Source organism: Myiozetetes cayanensis, unplaced genomic scaffold, assembly GCF_022539395.1.
Source record: "Myiozetetes cayanensis isolate MyiCay16 unplaced genomic scaffold, myiCay2020 scf10, whole genome shotgun sequence".
NCBI lineage: Eukaryota > Metazoa > Chordata > Aves > Passeriformes > Tyrannidae > Myiozetetes > Myiozetetes cayanensis.
The window spans coordinates 9,045,224-9,066,035 of record NW_026086605.1 but is presented as its reverse complement, the minus strand read 5'-3'; the positions used below and the strand labels follow the sequence as shown (position 1 = coordinate 9,066,035).

The following is a 20,812-nucleotide window of genomic DNA, read 5'->3' as shown; positions in this document are numbered from 1 at the left end:
AGAGGTTGGTATCCATGTTATTACAAGTACACAGCCCCAGTCCTTAAGACTGAACTTTGAAGCTAGAGGATGTAGCGCTGCACAACTCCTCAGCCCTATCAACAAAATCTTAGGCACCTTGTATGGCCTGGCTCTTTCAAAAAACCCTGCTAGTCAGCCAGAAAAATGCCATCCTTTTTTATTCTCCAGTCCTCCATTATTGAGGCTTTCAATTCCTTATTGCCTCAGTTTTCAACACTTTTTAATGGAATTTCCCAGGGTCTTACACATAGGGAACTAGAACCCCTGTCCATAGGGGAAGAAGAGGCTCCTTTGGAAAGGAATTCACAGAACATGAGAGAGGCTTCTGCTGGAAACAGTCTATCTGCAGACTGGAGGTGGACCTTAGGCTGTGTGGCCTTTTTGTCATGAAGTAAGTCATGGGGAGTCCTATCCCATCTCCACCACTCCCAAAGCCTTCTGACCTCTGAATATACAATGTCAATTACAACGTAATCAGTTCTTCTGGCTTGAAAACACAAAGGTTTGGACTTATTTTCAGAGTTTGGGATGTGGGAGAGGAAAAGAAACTTGAGTATTTTCCAAATTCCTCACTTTTTTCCAGGGTCAGCTAGAAGAGAACCATGGAGTCATCTGCAACTTACGCAGATATATTTTTTCCGCTGTTATTTCTGTTTGCTAATTTCAGATGTTAATGATGAAAAGCATCTCAAGTCAGGTACTTCCAACCAGCTGTAATTTTTCTAGGCAGGGTTCTCTTACTCTTTTATTACAGTAGGTTGCCAAGTCTTTATGGTTTTGCCACAGCCTGTCTCTTTCTTTTTGGTTGCTTTTATTTGAGAAAAGCATTCTTAAACTTGAAGATGGAAAAGATAAGTAGTTACTTGAACAGCCCCTAGATACCCTGAACTTGAGAATTATCATTATGTATCTAAGGCTTTGCTTTACCAGTCATAACACTTTATTCCACTGTGTGGGGTCTAGTGCTTCCATTTGAAAGCTCATTGTAACAAGGATGTTCTTGTATACAGTAATAATTGTGTCTGTCCAGAAGGTACATGAGTATAGCTATTTAGTTTTGCTTGAGATGTTTTTGCCTATGCAACTAGACCTATACTTTGTGTTTGCTTGAATCTGCTGATTTACACATGAATATTGGACTTTTAAAAAACTCTTACCACTGATTTGCATGCACCTATTTTCTTTCATGTATGCAAAAACTGCCAGTCAGAGAAAAAAGGGCACAAAAAATGCAATAGCCAAGTATTCAAAGTGACCATTTAAAATCTGGTCTTGTATACAGAGAACAAGCCTTTCTGTCCAGTAAACCGACAGAAATCACTTCTAGTTAAATCATAAATACATATTACAGTGAAACACTGTTGGACAGTGCTCCGTCATCAATCAGTCTGTGTTCTTGAGGACACTATTTTTCAAGATGCCTCCTTTAAGAATAAAGCCCTGTGTTGTAATGAATGTGTGCTAACTGATCCTCCAAGCCATTTGTAATTTTTTTTATTTGTATCAGTGTCAGAGATGAGCTTCTGTAAGAAATATTTTGCAGTATTTTATTTGTAGTCTTCATTATTTCAAGTTAAGGACACAAAACTCTTTATGCACCCAGAGTCTGCACTGGTTCATTTATGTCCCGTATTTTGTTAACATGTTACTGTGATTGCTAATTTTCATGACAATTGTTATTGTACCATCAGTGCTTAATGGCAAGGCATCATTATTCAGTGCTGGTCAATCAGGCACTAAGACATGTGCAAGACATCAGGCTGAACCCATATAGATGTCGTGCACTCCCCTGCTAATGAATGCAGTTTTGTAAAAAGGTTTAAACACGGTTGGCATCCTTAATGTAAGGTTTGCAAAAGCTTATTCGGGAACCGCTTTGTGTTTATACGGAGCAGATCTAAACATGGCACAAACAGAGTTAGACCCATTGTGTGTATGTGTGTGTGAAGCTGTGGAGAAGGGGTGAATCATTTTGGGTTTTGAAATGTGGAAGGGCAGCACTATTTCTGCCGTGGTGGGAGTGAGGGGAGCAGATCTGCCAGGAACATCAGTGCTCGGTAGTGGATGTGGGACCTGTTCTGCAAAGCAGAGGTTGCCGCGTGCATCACGGAGGTGATTCTCAAAAGTGGACGGTGTCATAAAGTTGGCACTGGCTGGAGGGACCCTCCAGCACAGCAGTGGTTGGAGGTCAGGCATCTAGAAAGGTGGAACAGAGGGAGACTCAAGAGGAGTGGGATGTGCTTTCTGCGTTGTTAGTCCAGAGTGCTCTTCCAATGCATCAGTTGACATTACCCTTGCGTCTGCTTTAGTTATGATTTCTATGTGGTTTTGCACCCAAATATTTCGGGCTGCTGTCCATAATAAACTGGATGGAACTTGGTTTTAAAGCACAGATTTTTCGTCTGTTCTAACTGAAAGTAGAATGAGCCCTTGTGCTCCTAGAGCCTCGAGTATGAAAGGAACAGTAGACACTGGCTGTTAACGAGCTCCTGCGCACAGGGCTGCAGCAGAACTTGGTGTGAATTCAGTGCCTGAGCTGCATCGACTAAATGGTTAATTCATCTCATATCAACAGCACTATGATTCATAATGTAAACTTGAGGAATCCTTGATGTTTCAGTCACACATTCCTCTTAATTTGGCCATGCATTCTTTTAAAGCTACAGTGTGCTAACTTAATAAAATGCAGCATGCAAATGCACAAGTTTTTGCCTTCAGGCATTTTAGCCATGGATGTTTCAATGGGTGTCTTCTTTCAAGTATATATTCTTTTTTAAATTATTTACCCTGTAAACATGCTTTGCATTTTCAAAGAAAAATCTGGGCTTCCTCATTCACCAGATTTTGTTGAATTTAAGGTGTAATAGAGATAAAAGACTATCATCTGCTTCTTGCGAGCATGTTAGCCTTTGGGATTTTTTTGCAGTGAATGTTAGGCCCCATTTTCTTCTCCTTTGGTATTATCTCTCCCTCCCCCACTTAAATTCCTTGATGCCTTGCCTAGAGCAATACCCACTGGCAGTGTCTGGCTGTGACAGTACTATAGGCTTCCCTACAGATGGGTCCTGCCAATGCCAACCATTGTTCTACAACTGTGAGCTGGCTTGACTGTCTTGGATCACTTAAAACCTCCTTTCCTCTTCATTTGTTCTTTACTCTGAAGGGTCGCCCTTGCCTGTTGACTTTGAGATCTAAAATATGCTGACACCTAGAACTTGTGTTCTGTGTCTGTCTGAGCAGCAGCTCCCAGACTTGAACTTAACAGGCACTATTAAGTCCTCCTTGGGACTGTCCTGCTGCTGCCAAACTGCTCTGTCATTCTTCTCCAAGCCCCATCCTTTGGGCAGTATGCAGTTAGTTTAATTTTACTTTCTCACTTGAAAGAAAAACAGTAAAACTCAATGTTATTCTTTTTTTTTAAAGATATAAAATTAATCTTTAACTGTGGGCTTGAATATTAAAAGTATATAATACTTCAGTGTAGGATTCTGTTGATAACATCCATCCTATTTCATGATTAATTTGTTCTTTTTAATATCATATTCTTTTGCTGCACTGTGCAGACTAATTCAGGTTCCTAAAAATTGAACTTTGATATGTATTTCCTGGATTCACACTGTAAGTAAACCTTCAATTAGCAGATACAGGTGGTAGCATGCCTGATTTTAGAGACATGGACACTGATTAAATAATCTTACAATCAGGTGTGTACTGCCAGGGTATTAAAATAAAGCATTTGGGGGATCTGATGCTTTTTTTTAATTTTTCTTTAGTTTTGCTTCTCAGCCAAAGCAATGATTTTTTCAGTGGGCCAGAGATAGGAGGAGCTGATTTAAACACTCAGTATGTTATGTATGCCTTTGCCTAACTATGTGTTAGATTAAGCGAGTTTCACTCACAGTTAATCCTTTGTAAATTAGCATTATGGATGCCTTGGGGCCCACATCCCACAAATAAAATGGTTGTCATGCCAGCTGCACTGTGTATTACTTAAGGCTGAATGTTTTAAGAGTTTTCATGCTTTTAATCTATTTCACTGCTGAGTTTCAGTTTTGCTGAGTGTCTTTTCAGGAGTGATGAGGGCTAGTGAGTAAATATATATTTTGGTTTTCATGCATTTGCCCTGGCAAATCGTTTGTTATCAGGTGTTTTGCAGAGAATGTCACACCCCGCTACAAAAGAGAAGCTTGTAAGTTCAGGTGTTAAATTGAAGTGCAAACCAACAAGAACCAAAAGCCCTTAATTAGCTTTATTTTGTTAGCCTGCTACACTTCTTTTTTTAAGGGGAAAAAAGGAGTGAGAAACATCCCTCCCTCCTCCTCATCCTTTTGGCAGAGTAAATATTGCCTGTTAAGTTTGAATTAGCTGTCATCGCAAAAGAATTAATGCTGTGGTTGAGCCTTTCTAGTGAGGAAGGGAAAAATAAACGAGACAGATCTTAGTTCAGCTTTAAGTGATAAATGAGGACAAAGCAGCCCATTCATCTCCTGCTAGGAAAGTGGACACAAACACTAAAGCAGTTTTGCGGAAGACGTGTCAGCAAATGTGATCATTTTGTAACCTGTCAGGAGGATAGAGAGCTAGTCCTTTTAGAGTGTCACAGGGGAGGGTGTCTGTCTGATGTGACAGTTTTCATCCATCCATTTACTGCTTTTTCTTTAGGTGGGGGGTAAGCAAGGAGAGAGCTGGAGTTGGTTAAAACTGCATTTTTCTTTACACTTTCCAATATAATTTATATGTATATCCACCCGCGTCCAAATGAAAAACATTTACCAAGGAAAACTCTCCTCTGCTCTCTGGAGTTTCTTCTCTCTTTCACTGCGTGAAATATGCTCATATTAACACATTACACTCCCTGTCTTCAAGTTGTACTCAGTTTGATGTTTCACAAAACACAGTTTTACCTCTTCTTACCATTGTTTGGTTGGTGAAGGCTTTGTTTTGGTATGGTTTGGTTTGGTTTACAGAAGCATGAGAAAAAAATAAAAATAAATATAATTTGGAGTGCTTTCGTTGCATTTGGTTTGTTGAGTTTTTTTGCTATACCTCTCCAATTCTGATTATAAGCTTTATGTTCAAATAGGTTTTGCTAAAGTTCCTCTTTTGTGGAGAGCCTGTGAAAATATTCTTCCTTCTCTGTGAGAATGGAATAACAAACGCTGCATTCTTACAATCCAAAATCCTCCATAAAATGCCTCAAATTCTACTGTTTCTTCATTTAGCAATTTTATTTGACCTATTAATTACAGGAAAAATCTGCAGTGATGTGGTGTCTGATTTTAAAAGCAGAGATTTCTCCCAACAAATGATTGAAAAATATTAGGAATTTCTACTTCTGGCATCTTTTTTATTTTCACTGATTTCCATTTTTTTATACTACATAGAAAATGTAACATTTGCCTATTACCATAAGTAAAGGTATGCTACAGAGAGAGGAGATGCTTTTACAACATAAGCTTCACAGTTTGACACTTGCTTCTTTATATCATCCTTTTCTTCAAAACTATCTTTTGTACTTTTCCCTTGGTATTTTAGTACAAGTAGGTATCTCATTGACATGTGTTTCCTTGAAATCATGTTCCTTAATAGTAAAATCCCTTGAAAATTAATAAATTGGTTCTGTTCAGATTAAAAAAGCCGTGAAGATTTCAGAATGGTTTTAAAAAATATAATGATACTTACTATTACAGACCACCCTGCTTGGGTTGCATTGACTGAGGACTAATTATTTTATTTGTTCTTAGAAGGTTAATAAATTTGAACATGAAGTATTTCATTTATTCTGTGTATAAGTGTATACATAATTAGGAAAAGTCTACTTCTATCCTGAATGAAAAAGTTGGATTTAAAAGCTACATAAAGAAATGTTTGGAAGCAGTGGAAATTGGCAGAAGTAAAAATAATCAAGATACACAAAATAGTACAGAAAATCCTGAATTTGTGGGCATGTGTCTTTTCCTCCAATATATATGTGTTCCTTGTTTTGTGATTTTACATATATATATATTCTGCTATTTTGTTTTGTTTTGTTTTATTCACTGAGGTTTTTTGTCTCTTCTGCTTTTTTCCAGGATCATCCAAAACCGGATTTTGATCGTTGTTCTGGCAGTCATCATCATCTTCACCACCATGATGGCTATATTTTTTTCTGTCAGGGGACGCTGATATCTTTGTTCTTCACTAAACAGCAACAAACTGCTTGTTCTCAGTAATTAAGACAAAGTGGTCACATGAATCATTCTCTTGCACTGACAGAGTCTCCCTCTCTTTTCCACTCTTCAACTCAGGTGCAAGTGGTGTAAAATATTTTGTATTATTGATGGCATAGTTGATGGCATGTGGGGCTATTATTTTCTTACATTTTTTGTCTTCAGGATTTTTGTCTTCAGATTTTTGTCTTCTTGTTTTCAAGATATTAATATTTTTGGAGTGAGGGCTTGTTCTGATATAAAAAGACTTAATGTGTGTTGAATTCAAGCCCAGACAATTAGTCTGTAAATTGCCGGAGTTTAGCAAGGGAAGAGGGATCTTTGCACTTTTCCTGTGCTATGAGGGGTGTATGAATATCAAACAGTATCTGACTCTCTGTTATATAGAATATAAGTAAAGCAAAGACCAAATGATGTAGAAAGTGAACCTGACTCCTGTGACTAACTCCCGATCATGCATTATCGTAATAGATGTAACTTGGTTAAGAATAGTAGCCAGTTTTAAAAAGAGAGCAACTTTAGGATGATCTTTAAAATCTGATGTGAATCCAGTACTCAATTTAATGTTTGTTTATAATTAGGCTTTCTTTTCTGCTTATTCAAAGCAATTCCACTTTCATCAAGATCATGAAAATACATCACTTACCTAAAATGTAGTTGTGACCACAGCCCATCTGTTGAATCTCTTTTAAATCTTCCATTGTTGATATATGTACTGATAAGCATACACACTAGGCCCTAAATGAGAACATATAAAGATTCTTATCTATTTGTTGCTGATTGAAAAGAGATCCTAAGTAATAGCTCAGCGACAAATGTATGATTATAGTGCATTAAACAAGAATCTAGATTTTTAATATTGGCCTAACTATGCTGAGACTGCATGTTGGAAATATTTGAAGTGTATTAAATTCTGATGTGATATTCCCCTTTTTAAACAGAAACTGTAAAAATGTTAATTTATACATGCTTTTAGTTGATATAATATATCATAGTTTCATCTACCTGTGTGTAAATGAGCTGTTTCTCTTTTCCTATTGGCTGTGCTTCTCCTATAGACAGGTTGAGCTCATTTGGCTTATAATTAAGCTAACAATTCCAATGAAGGTCTATTGCTAGTGATATGATAAAGTAATTTTCATGATAACTTTTAAATTCATTATTTGCAATCCCTTACAAATATTACAAATTGAGAGGAATTTTAAGCCCTTGTACTCCAGCCATGAAATCTTTCCAGAAAGATGTTCAAAGAAACAAAGAGCTGGTGAGTTTTAAATTCCTCCCCACATTAGGTAGCACCAAATTTTCATGTGTGCCTTAGTACTTCTGGGATTTTGGCATCCCTGTCGCCTCTGCTGACTTGCTGTGCTCCTTAGGAGCTGATTTTGAGATAAACATCTGGGAGTTGATTTTGGCCCTAAATATGTCCCCTGTTTTCTTTACGTGAAAAAAAGCAAATAGTTAAAAGGTTGTGGTACTGATGCCACATCTAAGACATAGAAAGATGGTGATAAATATAAAATGAAAGGATGCACAGGAAAAATGTTATTCACTGAAATGAATGGAAGCATGTGTGGTCAGCTCTGGTGTCTGTGTATTACATACAGCTCACAACAAAGTTTAGAAGTGGTTTATGTGCCAGGTTTCCCTACCAGCTCATGCCAGTGGCTGTAGGATTGTGCTGGTACAAAAGTTCCTGAGTAATCCAGACCTGTGGTTTCAGGAGGTGCTGTTCTGTGCAGCACAGCTCAGTCATGTTCAGCTCCTCACCTCAATGGCCCTGCACTGTCACAAGGTCATGAGACCCCCCCTGGCCGCCTCCTCCTGGGGTGTCCTCCCCTTTCATCCTTGTGAGGTGTGTGGCATTTGCCACGTGGCTTTCAGACACGGAAAGATTTGGGTGTTCAGCTACCAGCCTTCAGTCACAACATGCACTCGAACTAAGCACTTTGGGTTGTGTAAGCAGAGCTCTGGCCGTTAGCTTCGAGTGATGGCACTGAGCTGAGTTCAGACAAATTAGGATGAAGCCTGGCAGCATTAGGAGATATTTATTCTCTCCTCGGCAAATTAGGAGATGCATATTCTGTAAAGCAGAAAACTGTCAAGAAGGAAATCTTAAGCTCCGTCTGTTGCCTAGACATTCTCCGCGTTGCCTCAATAATTTAACTATCATGGGAATTGATTCATGACTACTGATCTTAACAGTGACCTATGACTAGGTTTTGCCCTCTATCTAGCCACCTGCTGGAATCAGCAAAAAGCTGAAAGGAAGCTAGTTTTCCTTATCCCAGTATAAATCTAGGGCATAGTGTCACATCAGATACATCCACTCAGATAGAAATGAGGGAGAGAGAGAGACTGCGACGCAAAGCCTTCATCTTCACTTTTGATGAGCCCGCCATCGCTATGTTTCTCTTACTAACCTGTTAATAACTCCTCTGTCCCTGCTTTGCATCCTCGAGTACTCCCCTCATGTAAAATAGTGCTCAAGTGGACATTACACCCTTCAAAACACGATATTCCTCTTCACTTTCCCTTTTTTATCCGGCTCAGGAAGTGTGGGGGTGAGATGTACCAAATCCACACGTTTTGGTGGGGACTGAGTGACTTCGACTGAGAACACAGCCCGAACCACCCACAGGTAGGGTGACACCCCCGGGTCCACGCTTCCCCCGAACTAGTTTGGTTGCATCTATAGCACGTCTGTGAATGAATCCAAGTGCTTACAAATGTAAACCTCAAAGAGCAAAATGTTTCTAATGTTGCCAGCCTTTGTGGAGAAATGACAAATTAAAAAACGCACGCACGGTGCTGTGTGCGAAATTCATCCTTGCTAAACAGCTGGGCTCACAGAATAAATAAACTAATTCTGCAATGACACAAAATCAAAAGCAATTTAATTAAAGACTCTTAAGTTTTAAAGGGTTTTAAATGCTGTACGTTTTGGGGAAATATCAGAAAATGTAGCTTGACTGACGTCAGTTCCCATCTCTGGGATGGGAGGCCATTTGCTATTCTGTTTAAGGCAGGCTGGATTGTCTTATTTTGGAGCCAGCTTGGTGGGGGGTTTTCTTTGCTGCTGCTTCAGAGCTCTGAGCTTCAAAGGCTGAAATTAATGGTGAACAAAATTGTGCGGCTCTGACCATCCCATGCGGGGCAAACCCATCGAGGGTTATCATTAAGTAAAGAAATAAAGAAAAAAAACCCTGCCAGTTCCAAGAAAACCTCATCAGATAATGACCTCTGTGATTGGGTTTTCATTACCAAACAGCATCCAGAGATTGTCTGCCCCATAGAAGAAGAAAAAAAAAAAAAAAAGAAAAGAAAAAGCAACTGTGTCTCTCTCTCTTTCTCTCTCTCGCTCTCTCTCTCCTTTTTTTTTTTGCACATCTTTTCTTTAAACCTGTCAGATCATTTCAGTATTTCAAATCCGAGGAAAACAGCCTGCCTGCTGCTGTATTTGAAGTTGTAATGGTGTCAAAAAGTCACGACTGACTGACAGCCGTCAGTCCCAGAGGAGCTCATTAAATCATAAAAACTTGACAAGGAAATAATTGAGCATCACTGGCAACTTGGCGCCTGTTTAGACGTTTTTATTTTCTTTCATTATTAGTCCCCACCATTACGTTCATTAACAAATTGCATTAAACAACTGTTAAGGGCTAATGATTTGTTTATCGCTTTTTTTTTATTATTATTATTATTATTTAAACATTAGCTGCGTCATGTGGTACCTCAGCAGCCTCATACTATCATCTGACTGAATATTTTTCCACTCAGAGCTCTGGGTACTGCTGGAATATGAAATAGATTATTCATTACCCTCCTCTTTGCCACTGATTTGGTTTCATGTAGCGTCTTCCACAGAGAAAGATGAAAACTTGTCAAAAATAGGTTATATCTTATTCTAAGGGCAACAATAGCAGCAGGTACAGGCACACTTTAATATTTAATTAAGGCTGATGTTAACCCCTTTAAATGACTTTAGCTGTGAGTAATATTCAAGTGCAGAAGAGAAAAATAATGGTACTTAATTTGCAAACTGTACAGCAGGCATTCATCTTCGAGTTACTAGCAAATTTATAGAATAATTTTAAATAATGAAATTTCCAATCATAAATATTTATGTCCACTTTTTTTTTTTTAATGTAGTCATAAATGAACCACTTTTGCACGCATCCTAAATAAAAAAAAACCATGTCCCTTTCTTTTTTTGTTTTGAACTGCACCACTCACATTTCAAAATCTGGTTGGACTTTGTAGGGGGGGAAAGAGCTACATGTGGATCCCCAGTAAAGTTGTTAGCTGCGGTAATGACTTACATGGTTCTGTTTCTAGCAACTTGACAGCTTATGATAAACTTCAGGAGGATGTGGGCTGAGGCTTCTTTTTTTTTTTTTCTTTTGGAGGGGACAGCATGTGTTTTGGTATTTTTTTGGTTTTTGTACAAAACCATGAGAAGGCTTTGGTTTGAAACAGATAAAAATAACTGCTACTTTTTATAGGAGAAGTATTTATCTCTAAGTATATTTTCTCTGTGTAGTTTCAGTTGTTGGTTGTAAATAATCCTCTTACAGAAGGAGAAGCTTCAGGAGAATTTTAAGATGGTAAAAAAGGAAACAGTCAAAAGCAGGGTACATGTTAGGCTTCCTTTGCTTTATAATAGTCAGTCTTTGATCTTTTCTTATTCAATACATCTGAATGCAGTTTGCATTCAGCATTTACGGTGGGTCCCTATGTAGGGCTGATGGCAGAGATGCTGAGCGAGGTGCGATGACGTATCGTGGGATGCTGCAGAGCAAATCCTACTCGGCAAAGCTCCCTCGCACTTCCTTGGGATAATTTGTCACTTCTGGAGTCACGTGGGGAAAGAGGCATGTAGCAGGTGAATATTTTATCAACTACTGCCTGGCAATGGGTGTTATCATACACCCTGAGCAGTCTTTGGCCGCAGTGGCCAGAGCAGCACACTGGCTCCTCGCCGTACCCACAGCCTAACGTGGGTGCACCATCCCTGCTCTGTGTTTGTCAGGAAACAGAGGTGCATGGTGAAAATCACTTTAGCATCCTCAACTGCCATGCTTTATTTGTCACACATAAATAATGAAGGCATCTACAGGAGAGGGAGGAGAAAAAAAGAGCTTATATACTGAGAACCAGTGAACTTGTGCACTCTTCATCCCTTTATCCAAACAACTGCCTTTGGCGTGAATAACGGCTCAGCTGATACCAAGCTCCATATTGATCTGTTGCTCAGGAAGGTCTGCTGGTAGTTCCTTGGACTTTTCCTGAAGGTATGGCCGTAACAGGTCGGTACTGTTGGGACCTGTGCTTCTATCTCCAACTCATGCCAGGCAAGTTCAACAGGGACAGACCCAGAGAGGGGGAGCTCCCAGCCCCTGGTCTGTGCAGCTCTCTGTCTCCCACAAACACACAGACGTGATTACCTCTTCATGTCAGAAAACCTGCTTGAGGGACTGTTTTGCCCAAGTAAAAGTAAAATGGTGTCTGCACTTGGAGAGGCATCCTGGATCTGGGAATAGTCTGCTTTTCCCCAGGCAGTGAAAATTTTTGTAAAAACTCTACGTAACCTACAAATGCTTCTTATTCTGGGGGGTAGGCTGAGCATGAGGAGCTGTGTCATCCACAGGTGGTACCTCCCCACCATCCAGACACTGCCATGTTTTGGTGAACTGCTGCAGATTTATCTTGCAATTCTGGGAGTGCAACCTGGGTGCTCCCTCAGTGCTTTTAGCCTTGGCCTCATCACAAGAAGAGATGCTGGGTTGTGGTGGTGGTGTAACTGATGAAGGACGTAGAGTCTGCAAGCCAATGTCAGGGTTCCTGTGAGGCCAGCGCCTGTTCATTAATGGGACATTCAGGGGCATACAAAGCGAAAGGGTTAGCTGGATGTCTGTCCTGCCAGAGAGCACTGTTGGAAAGTGAAAGTTTTGCACATTTTTAAGGGTCCCAAGCAGTTCTGAGCCATTAAACTCTGTACAGGAAAGCGGCCTGTCCCTGCTGTCCTGTGGCCAGAGAGGTCAGTAATGCTGCCAAGCCTGCACTGCCAGCGTTATGGTGCGTGCTTCCTGCTGGCTGCCATGTTGTGACTGCTCTCCTGGACCAAGCCCAAAGAAAACCTTTCATTGCTGCTTCTTTGTTCAGTTGCTTTCTCCACTCAGACCCATGACCTTGTCCAGTCAGCACTGTCTCCAGTGAACATGATCTCTTCTGTGGATTTAATGAACTTTCCAGTTCTCTTCTGCACCCAGCTAAGTAACATTGCCTCTTGCCTGAGCTGCATGCCTTGCCTGCATGTATTTGTCTGAATGTTCTCCTTTTATTGACACTGCTTGAAGGAGTTGCAGCCAGGCATGCCTACCAGAGCAGCAGAAAAATACCCTATGAGTTTACCACAGCACTAGAAAATTGCTTGTAAGTAAAAATAATATTTAGCCTTCTATTCTTAGTAGAAACATGCTTATGCCTTTGCTCTGTCTCATTTGATGAATTTGTCTTCCTACCCCCTGCTGACTTTGAGACTTTGACCAAATTCAGGCATATGTAATGGAAGAGCAGAACTCTCAAAAATCGCTATTGGTTTCAGGAAAAAAAGCAGCCAAGGGGAGAGACATCCCACTGACATCCCCACCAAGAGAAAGGCTGCAGCGTGACATCCACCCAAATTGAACACTACCTGGGAGGGAGAAATTATAAATGCCTCTCTCCCCAGGAAAAGCTCACATCCCATTTAGATACTAGAGAATCCAACCCCGAGGAAACAAGGCCTCATTAGTGTCATTGCTGGAGGAACTACTTAATTAAAGGACAACAGAGTTGAGAGCATTGTTATGTAGGCCTTTGTTCCTTACACCTGGTCATTTCCATTGATGTAAAATGTCATCTTTCTGATCTGGTAGCATTTTGCACCCACTTTAGACAAGTATTCCTGACCAGCCAAGGAGGTGCAGAGCAGGGAAGAATCAGACCTTATTACCGAGGTAATTATAGCCTCACCTAACCATCAGGTGAAGGGTGTACACCTCTATTAGCCAGTGCTCCTACAAAGAGAACAAAGGCTGGCTGCAAAGTGGGAGCCACCCAAGGAGCATCCCAGTGTCCAGCTACACCACTCTGGGGCAGCAGACATGCTGGGGAGGTCATGACCACAGGCTCCTGGCTTTAAATCCAACTTGGCTTAGCAACACTGGTGAAGGCCATGAGATGGGGAGACTAAACAGGCAACAGTACCGAGGAAATCAGCTCAGTTAAAATGCTAAAGGAGGTAGGGGGTGGCTTTCAAAGCTTGTCCCAGCAACTAGCCTAATTCTATTTTCAAAAGCCACTGTTGAGTGCTTTTGAAAATTTCATCCTAGATGCTTGGCTCAAAGACCTTAACCAAAGATTTTTTTTTTTCCTGCTATACGAAAGCTAAATATAAACCAACTTTATTGAACAAAAACCTAACAAAACCCCTGTTGCAGGTCTAGAGAAATCTTTACTGAGAAAATCAAATTATTGGAGACCAGCATCTGAAGCGTCCTTCAGGTTTGGATGTCTCTTGTTTTGTGTACGCAGCTTGGCATACAAAAAAAAAAATATTTCTAACAGCAAATATTTGCTTTCTGTTCTTTTTATCTTCTCCTTATTTGCCTTTTGTTCTCCTGCCCTCAGAAAATCAAGACATGAGTGAGCAGTTGCTTTAGGACACGTGGATTAGTCTATTTTACCCATACAAGTAGGTGCATATGTGTGTCTACTGTTTGAACAGCGTCTTAATGACTTTTCCACTGATGGGCTGTGGACCACAGGCAAGTAATAAAGTTAGTCTGTGCCTCAGTTTACCCACCACAACTTCATTAATGCTAACCTACCTCACGAGGTGTTGTAATGTTTAATATATTGTGTGCTCTGTAATCCTTGGATTAAATGTATTATGTAAGTGAAAAGCACCCATTTGATGTGTATGTAAATGCTGCAGTATTATAGGTAGGAGGGTCATTTGGGTGTAAGTGTAATACAAGCGCTGGCAGAGGGCAAAAGGGATTCCATTGTATTGACTTATTTTTAAAGAGCTTTTTATTTACTCAAATGCTCTGGACACCCAGAAAGAGAGACATTCCTCACTAAGCAGCTCTGCTGTTTCATCTGTCTTGGAGTGCTTTGATAAATGGATTGAAACTTGTCAGCTTTTCCTGTAGTTTCTGAGACTCCCTCTGGAAACTCTGTTGAAATGTTATTATTGTACCTTCTTAGAGCACTACTTAATGAATTGTAACAGATATCCCTGCGAGTCCTGCAGATGCTGTGAGGACTGCACTTCCTCCCCTTCCCACAGCAGAAGCAAACCAGTGCCATGCAAACACCAGGCACAGAGTGCACGTCCCCAGCCACCAAAGCGGCTGGTCTCTCCCAGGGACAACACTTGTTACCTTCACATGGCTTCATCCCCAGCCTTGTGTCCAGCTGCGTGATCAGTCAAGATCCAGGGCCATTGAACGTAGCCAGAGGTTGTCCTTTGAGATGGAGATTAATTTTACCTTTTAAGAAGAAACCTTAAGAAGGACGACAATTATTGTGGGTCTAGGTCTGTGTTGATTGATTTGCTCTGTCTCTAGGATGAGATGTTGTAGCAGTGCCTGAACTTTCCTGCAGCTTGGACTGGTGACTTGGACAGTCTAAATTCGCACTACCCACAGGTCCTAGCTGCCCTCAGAGCAGCTCTTTCTCAGTCACACAACAGTTGCATGACATTACCACATGGACAGATGAGATGAATGGAAGGAGCAGTAAGTGTGGCACCTCCTCTGAAGCACAGGACAGACCCATCAGGGCCATTAGATCTGCTTGAGGAAATCTGCAGAAAGGGTGATCCGAGGTACCTGAGAGGGACACGTGTGTAACATGGAGCTAGAGAGCAGAAAGAAGTCAACCATCGTGAGGTCATCTTGGACCCCAGTAATGTCCTATCCTGTTGCATCCTGCAGTGAAGCAGTGGGATGCCATGGTGACTTCTGATTTCCTACCTCCAACTTATCCAAAGGAATCTGCTCCTCCTTTGCTCTCTCCAGAGCAGGGGTGGTGTGACCACTGATATACTTGGTTTGGCAGCTTGGTTGTGCTGGGTAGGCTCAAAGATCCTCGTCCTGATGCACTGGTCGCTTGAGAGTTTAAAAGTTTTTTCATTTTTTTCTTTTTTTTTTTTTTAATCTTCCTGCTGGGTTTCAGTTGTTTTTGTAAGAATACAGAATTGAGCTATTGATATTCACGTTGTCACGAAGTGCGAAATGGCCAACTGCAGAACCCCCACAGCATCACCAGTTGTGCCCCATGCCCCACGTGGTTCAGCTGGCAGGTGCCCACCATAGGCAGTGCTACCCATCTGCAGCCTGAAAAATAAAGAGTGTGCCTCCAAATATGAACTTGGGCCATCCTGAGTGAGGTCTTGAGGAAGAACAAGGGGGGGGATTTTGGAGGAGGTCCTGGTCAGTGTGGTGTAGGATCAGAACTATGAGGTGGCTGTGTATAGGCCACATCTCCCCAGGGAGGCCTCAGAGGTGCCTCCATTGCTCTCAGCACATTGAGGCCATCTGTGATTATTCTCAGCCTTTTATTTCACTTTTTATTAATATTTTGCATATTAAAATTTGTGTAGGCAGCCAGAAGAGAGCAGCATCTACACAATACTCGATGTGATGGAGAGGATTAGGAATCAGTGGCTCAGTTCGTTGGGACCTAAACTGGGGGGCTGTGGGGTATTAAAGTGTCCTTCCTTTACACTACATTTTAAAAGTACTTTCAATTTCTTTCTGTGTGCCCTTACTGAAATACACCTATGACCAATACTGCTTTGTGGTTTCAGCTGATAGCTTTAAAAAATTAAATATAACCAGGGTTACCTTGGACTTTTTGCTGAGCTGTTCACATTTGCTTTTAAAGCTTTTTCCCTCTTCTCAACCAGTCCAAACCTCTATCTTCCCATACCTAGGTACACCGACGTCAAAGTAAGAAATTATTTTCAAAAAATAAGGACTAGTGAATTGGGAATTTTTCAGCTGCCCTTGCATGAATTTCCTCCAATATTTTTATTCATAGTAGGAATGCTCTGGGAATCAAACCTGCTAGAGTTACCTCTGTTTATTCCTCCCAAAGTGAAATTATCCATGTCCTCTCATCCCTCGTGAGATCCTGGAGGAAACTGTCTGTGCACACACGTTGACACATCTTTGGTGCATTCCACACGAGCCAGTGAAATTACACCAGAAATATGAATTTAGCCCACACAGCATGTGCATGCTGTGCTGTCCATACAGGGCACACACACACACACATACACAGACACACGCCCCAACAAACCCTCCCATTTAAATTTCAGAGCAAGCCGTTCAAGACAGTCCTGTGTGATTCCCTTCATGACTGTGTTCTGTATACACTTCTTGAAAATGAATGGGTATTCTGTGAATTTTACCACTTTGCAAAAATATTTGACGTGGGTTTAGTTGTTTTGAATATTGAGGTTTTTGAAATCTCAGTAATTGTCATGATTGCTGTGTGTAATAGAAATTAGAAGGATGCCTGGGTTTTGGCTTTGAAGCTACCTACTTCTATGAGGACATTTTTTAAGTTTTCTTTTTAAGGTGCTTCTTTGTGCCCCAGCTAAACTTTACTCAGATTACGTGTTAGCTATCATAGCTGTTCTATAGTTAGATTTTAATCAGCCTCGGTACACAGTAATGTTAAACACTGAAAGAGCTACTAATTAATCGCCTTTCTGTATGTAACAGAGAGATAAATATCCATCCCAGAGGAATTGTAATTTCATGGTTTCTAATGATGGTTAGATTACATTATCTGGATCACTTAGGCTGTGGGTGTCATAAAAAATGCTCAAAGTCATTTATATTCAGTTTAATTTTTTTTTTAACTTTGTAAGCCTGAGAAAATAATGCGGTGTTAGCAAGTCTGTTTCATATTTTAGTTAAATATACCTTTGTTGCACTGACTGAATGGATTCAGATGACAGTGACAAACTCAGTTCTTTTCTATTTAACATGCACCTTCTCCAATCAAATTAACAATGTACAAATCTTCATCGGGCTGCTGCAGAAGAGTCTGTTGAGTTCCTCGGCGTTGTTGAGCTTTGGGCAAAGGTTTTCTTTTTGGATGTCGATTTGCTATGAGTGTTTTTTGCTAATTCTTGTATGTTCTGTGAAATCTCAGTTGTCAAGAATTAACTGGACTTTTGGATTGTATCAGGATGTGGCTCAAATAAAATAACACAATCTGACAGCAGTGTGAACCTCTCATTTTCCCCTCCCCACTTCTAACTGATTGGAGTCCACACGGCTTGGGCTCCTGCACATCTGCATCCACGTCACACTTAAAATTTGGTAGCTACAAGAATATTAAAAATAAGATCCTACTCCATGTGTATATTGTAATAGCTAATAGTTGCATATTTTGAAGTTCTCCTCATTCATATTTAAAAGGCTGAGTCTTCTTTGAACTGCTGTGTTGGAGGGGGAAGTTAATTGTTTCTGAATGAGGATGATACTCCCTTTCCATATCAATTATGTGTACTGCTCCGAATTATCAATAATGCTCATTTCCAAACTCCACCGTTTGCAGCTTCCCGTGTGCTTGCAGAGAGTTGCCCAGGCTCCAGGGCTGCAGCCCCTTCCCGCATCCACCGGGAACCAGAGGTGGGAGGGAACCCCGGAGGAGGAAGGTGAGATAGGGAAATGCGATATATTTCCAAGAGAGAGTTTGTCATCAGTTAGCTAAAATTGCTTCTGAAGTTTTGTTGGCAACTGCTTTACATGTCTGACTTAGTGACGAAGGAACTGTGCTGTCTTAATAGAGAACTCCAGAACTTCAGAAGGGTTTCTCCTTGTTTGAATGCACAGCACAATGAATTTGTACCCACAGAGCATTCACCACTTACATTTCAAAACCTACAGCACACTAAACGTGAAACTTTTGTTCAAATTTCAAGGATTTTGATAGCCCAAGTGAATAGACACTGCCTATTGATTTTTCCCTTACAATGACTCTTGGATAACCTATTTTCTCATTTATTTTTAACGACAGCTCATGAGATTTTACAGCAATTCTGCCCAACCTCCTAATATCAAAATCCCTCCTTGACCCTGAAAATTGTAATTCTGCTATAGATCACAGCTGCTGAATATTACCTTTTACTAAGCTGGTTAAATAAAATATGTCCAAATCACTAGATCCCACAGGCCATGACTGCAATTCTAATTATACAGGGTCTGTATTTCTGCTCTACAGTACAGAAAAGCACAGCTCTCTCTGAGTCCACACCAAAGTGTGGGAATCCAGAATATTGGTTCTAGTTTTGAATTTAAAAAAAAAAAAAGTTACAGTGCTCTTCAGTGATTTTCCTGTAAAACTTTTACAAGGGAACCAAACCCTTTTGATGTATTCCATACAATAAAATGCTGTGTAAGTCTGGAGGACAGAAGCATGTGGCGAGAATTTTCTTGTGTCTGGGGGATGGGTGTATTTGATGTGTACCCATTCAAAATCAAAAATAAAAAAAAAAAAAGGAAAAAAAAGAAAAAAAAAGACAAAAAAAATCTCACACTACTCTTAGGCTGCATATTCTACACAATAGCTCAGGAAACCAGTGTAAGGAAACTAATTTTGGCCATTAAACACATCCTTTCCCCTCCCACTGCTTATTCAAAGAGTGATCACATGCTCCCTGCTGCAAGTTACACCTTTATAGAATTTAGATATGGAAGAAAACTATTAGATTAGCTGTCCCACCTACTGATATGGGATTGTTCCCTGGAGAACCTTATTCATTAGTGCATCACTGCCTAACCTTATGGGCACACTGTGCCAAGAACATCTTGATTTTGTTCTGCTTTTTCCTCTTGTCCTTTCCTTCTGGTGCTGAGAGCAGCTGAGGGGGTGTTTTCGTGAGGAGCATGGTGGACGAGGTGGAATTCTTCAGCTTCATAGTCAGGCTGGTGGTTTGGATGCTTGAGTGTGTACATATTTATGTGGATGACTAGTTCGTATACTTTTTTAATTAGTATCCAAGTTCAGAGGATTAGATGGGGCATGATCTTTTTCAACATAATTTGCTGAAAGATCTTCTGGAGCCCAGTGGTCTCCTACAGCAAATTACCTTCATGGCTTGCCCTGCAGTGTCTCAGATCTAGCTTCCATTTTACTTTCTGCTTTTGCTCTTTTGTGAGCAGATAGAGCCAAACTTTTAATTGCTTGTCTGCCAGGGAAGGCAGCTTGGCATTTTGCTGCTTTTCCAGGACAGAAAGTTTTGTTCTTTGGTCTGACCCCATAAAACTCTGAGTTTTCCAGGGCAGCACTGGGTGCTTGGCATGCCTCACAGTCGTGCCTGGTATCGGGGGCACTTTCAGCTGAGTTTTCTACCTCAAACTTTTCCTCTCAGAGCTTCACTTGTACTTTTTGTCCTGCTGAGGACTTCAGCACCAGCCCCTTCTCTGGGGTCAGCCACTTGTGATTTAATAGCCTGATTCAGAGCCACTATTGAAGCACCTCCAGTCCACCACTTTAGGCAAGTTTCTTTGTTCTGATCATGTGGGAGCTGCCAGCTCTCCCAGATTCTGAGGCCCTGTGGGTATGAACCCTGCACCACACCGCAGCTTTACCTTTCCTCCATGGGCCACCCACACCTGCACTACACCCTCCAGGCCTCTGCAAGGTCCCCAGAGGTGGAACCAAGGTCCAGAGAGGTCTGACTGCAAGCAGACGTCTGCTGATCCCAACAGGGACCATCGTGAGCCCTGCAGAGCCCGGACCAGGGACAGGGAGCCATCGCCACACAGGGTACCCTGCACCCTTTGGAGATGCACTTCTGCTTTGTCTGGGGACCTGGTCCTTGGAGCTTCCCTTCTGTTCATGAAGACTGAAAAAAGTGGGGGAAGGGAGCGGAGCAAGGGCAACCACTTCCATTCTGCAGTTTCAAAGTTCTGGTTTCCACCCTCAGACTATACTAAATGGCTGCTGAGTTACCTGACATGGAGCTAAAGTCTGTAGGGTGAATTTTCAGAGCAACGCGCAGGAAATTATATGCACAATTACTGTTGTTAACAGAGCCTGGGCATGTAACTCCCTGCACAGCAGGCTGAAAATCTTCCCCATGCATGTTTAATGGAGTTTGGGTTGCTACAATCCTGGGGCTGTGTCCCTTTTCTAATGCGTACTGTCCTGAATGAAACAAAGGAAGTACTGAATGTAAAAGAGATTTTATTTTGCTTTATTTTGCTTTTATTTTCTTGATCTGCAGCCTTCCTGTAATGCCAAAGCACTTTGTTGCTCACTCAATGATCCCTTAACCTTTCTGTTCTGTGAGGAAAAAAAAAAGAGAGGAAACTCCCCCCCACCATTTATTCATTTATTTATTTTTCTCCTTCTAAATGTGTTCCACATAATGTGCTCATCAATGTTCATATAAATGAGTATATACATGTTCATACAGGCAGTGCAGTTATTCTAGTGATGGATGTTGTTGAAATAGGTGTAGGTCAAAACACAGAAAAAAATCTGTCTAAATCTTAATGTGCAAA

The 20,812-nt window shown here is 41.0% G+C and overlaps 1 protein-coding gene across 4 annotated transcripts in view; it reads left to right on the top strand.

Moving 5' to 3' along the window:
• Positions 1-17,517, top strand: part of VTI1A (vesicle transport through interaction with t-SNAREs 1A) — a 272,706-nt gene extending 255,189 nt beyond the window's left edge. For all 4 annotated transcript variants that reach the window (XM_050305758.1, XM_050305761.1, XM_050305757.1 and 1 more), the window contains one exon: positions 6,093-17,517. In XM_050305758.1, the coding sequence (XP_050161715.1) occupies positions 6,093-6,186 (94 nt within the window). In that variant the 3' untranslated portion in view covers positions 6,187-17,517. The remainder of the gene's footprint in view (positions 1-6,092) is intronic.
• Positions 17,518-20,812: the final 3,295 nt, after the last annotated feature.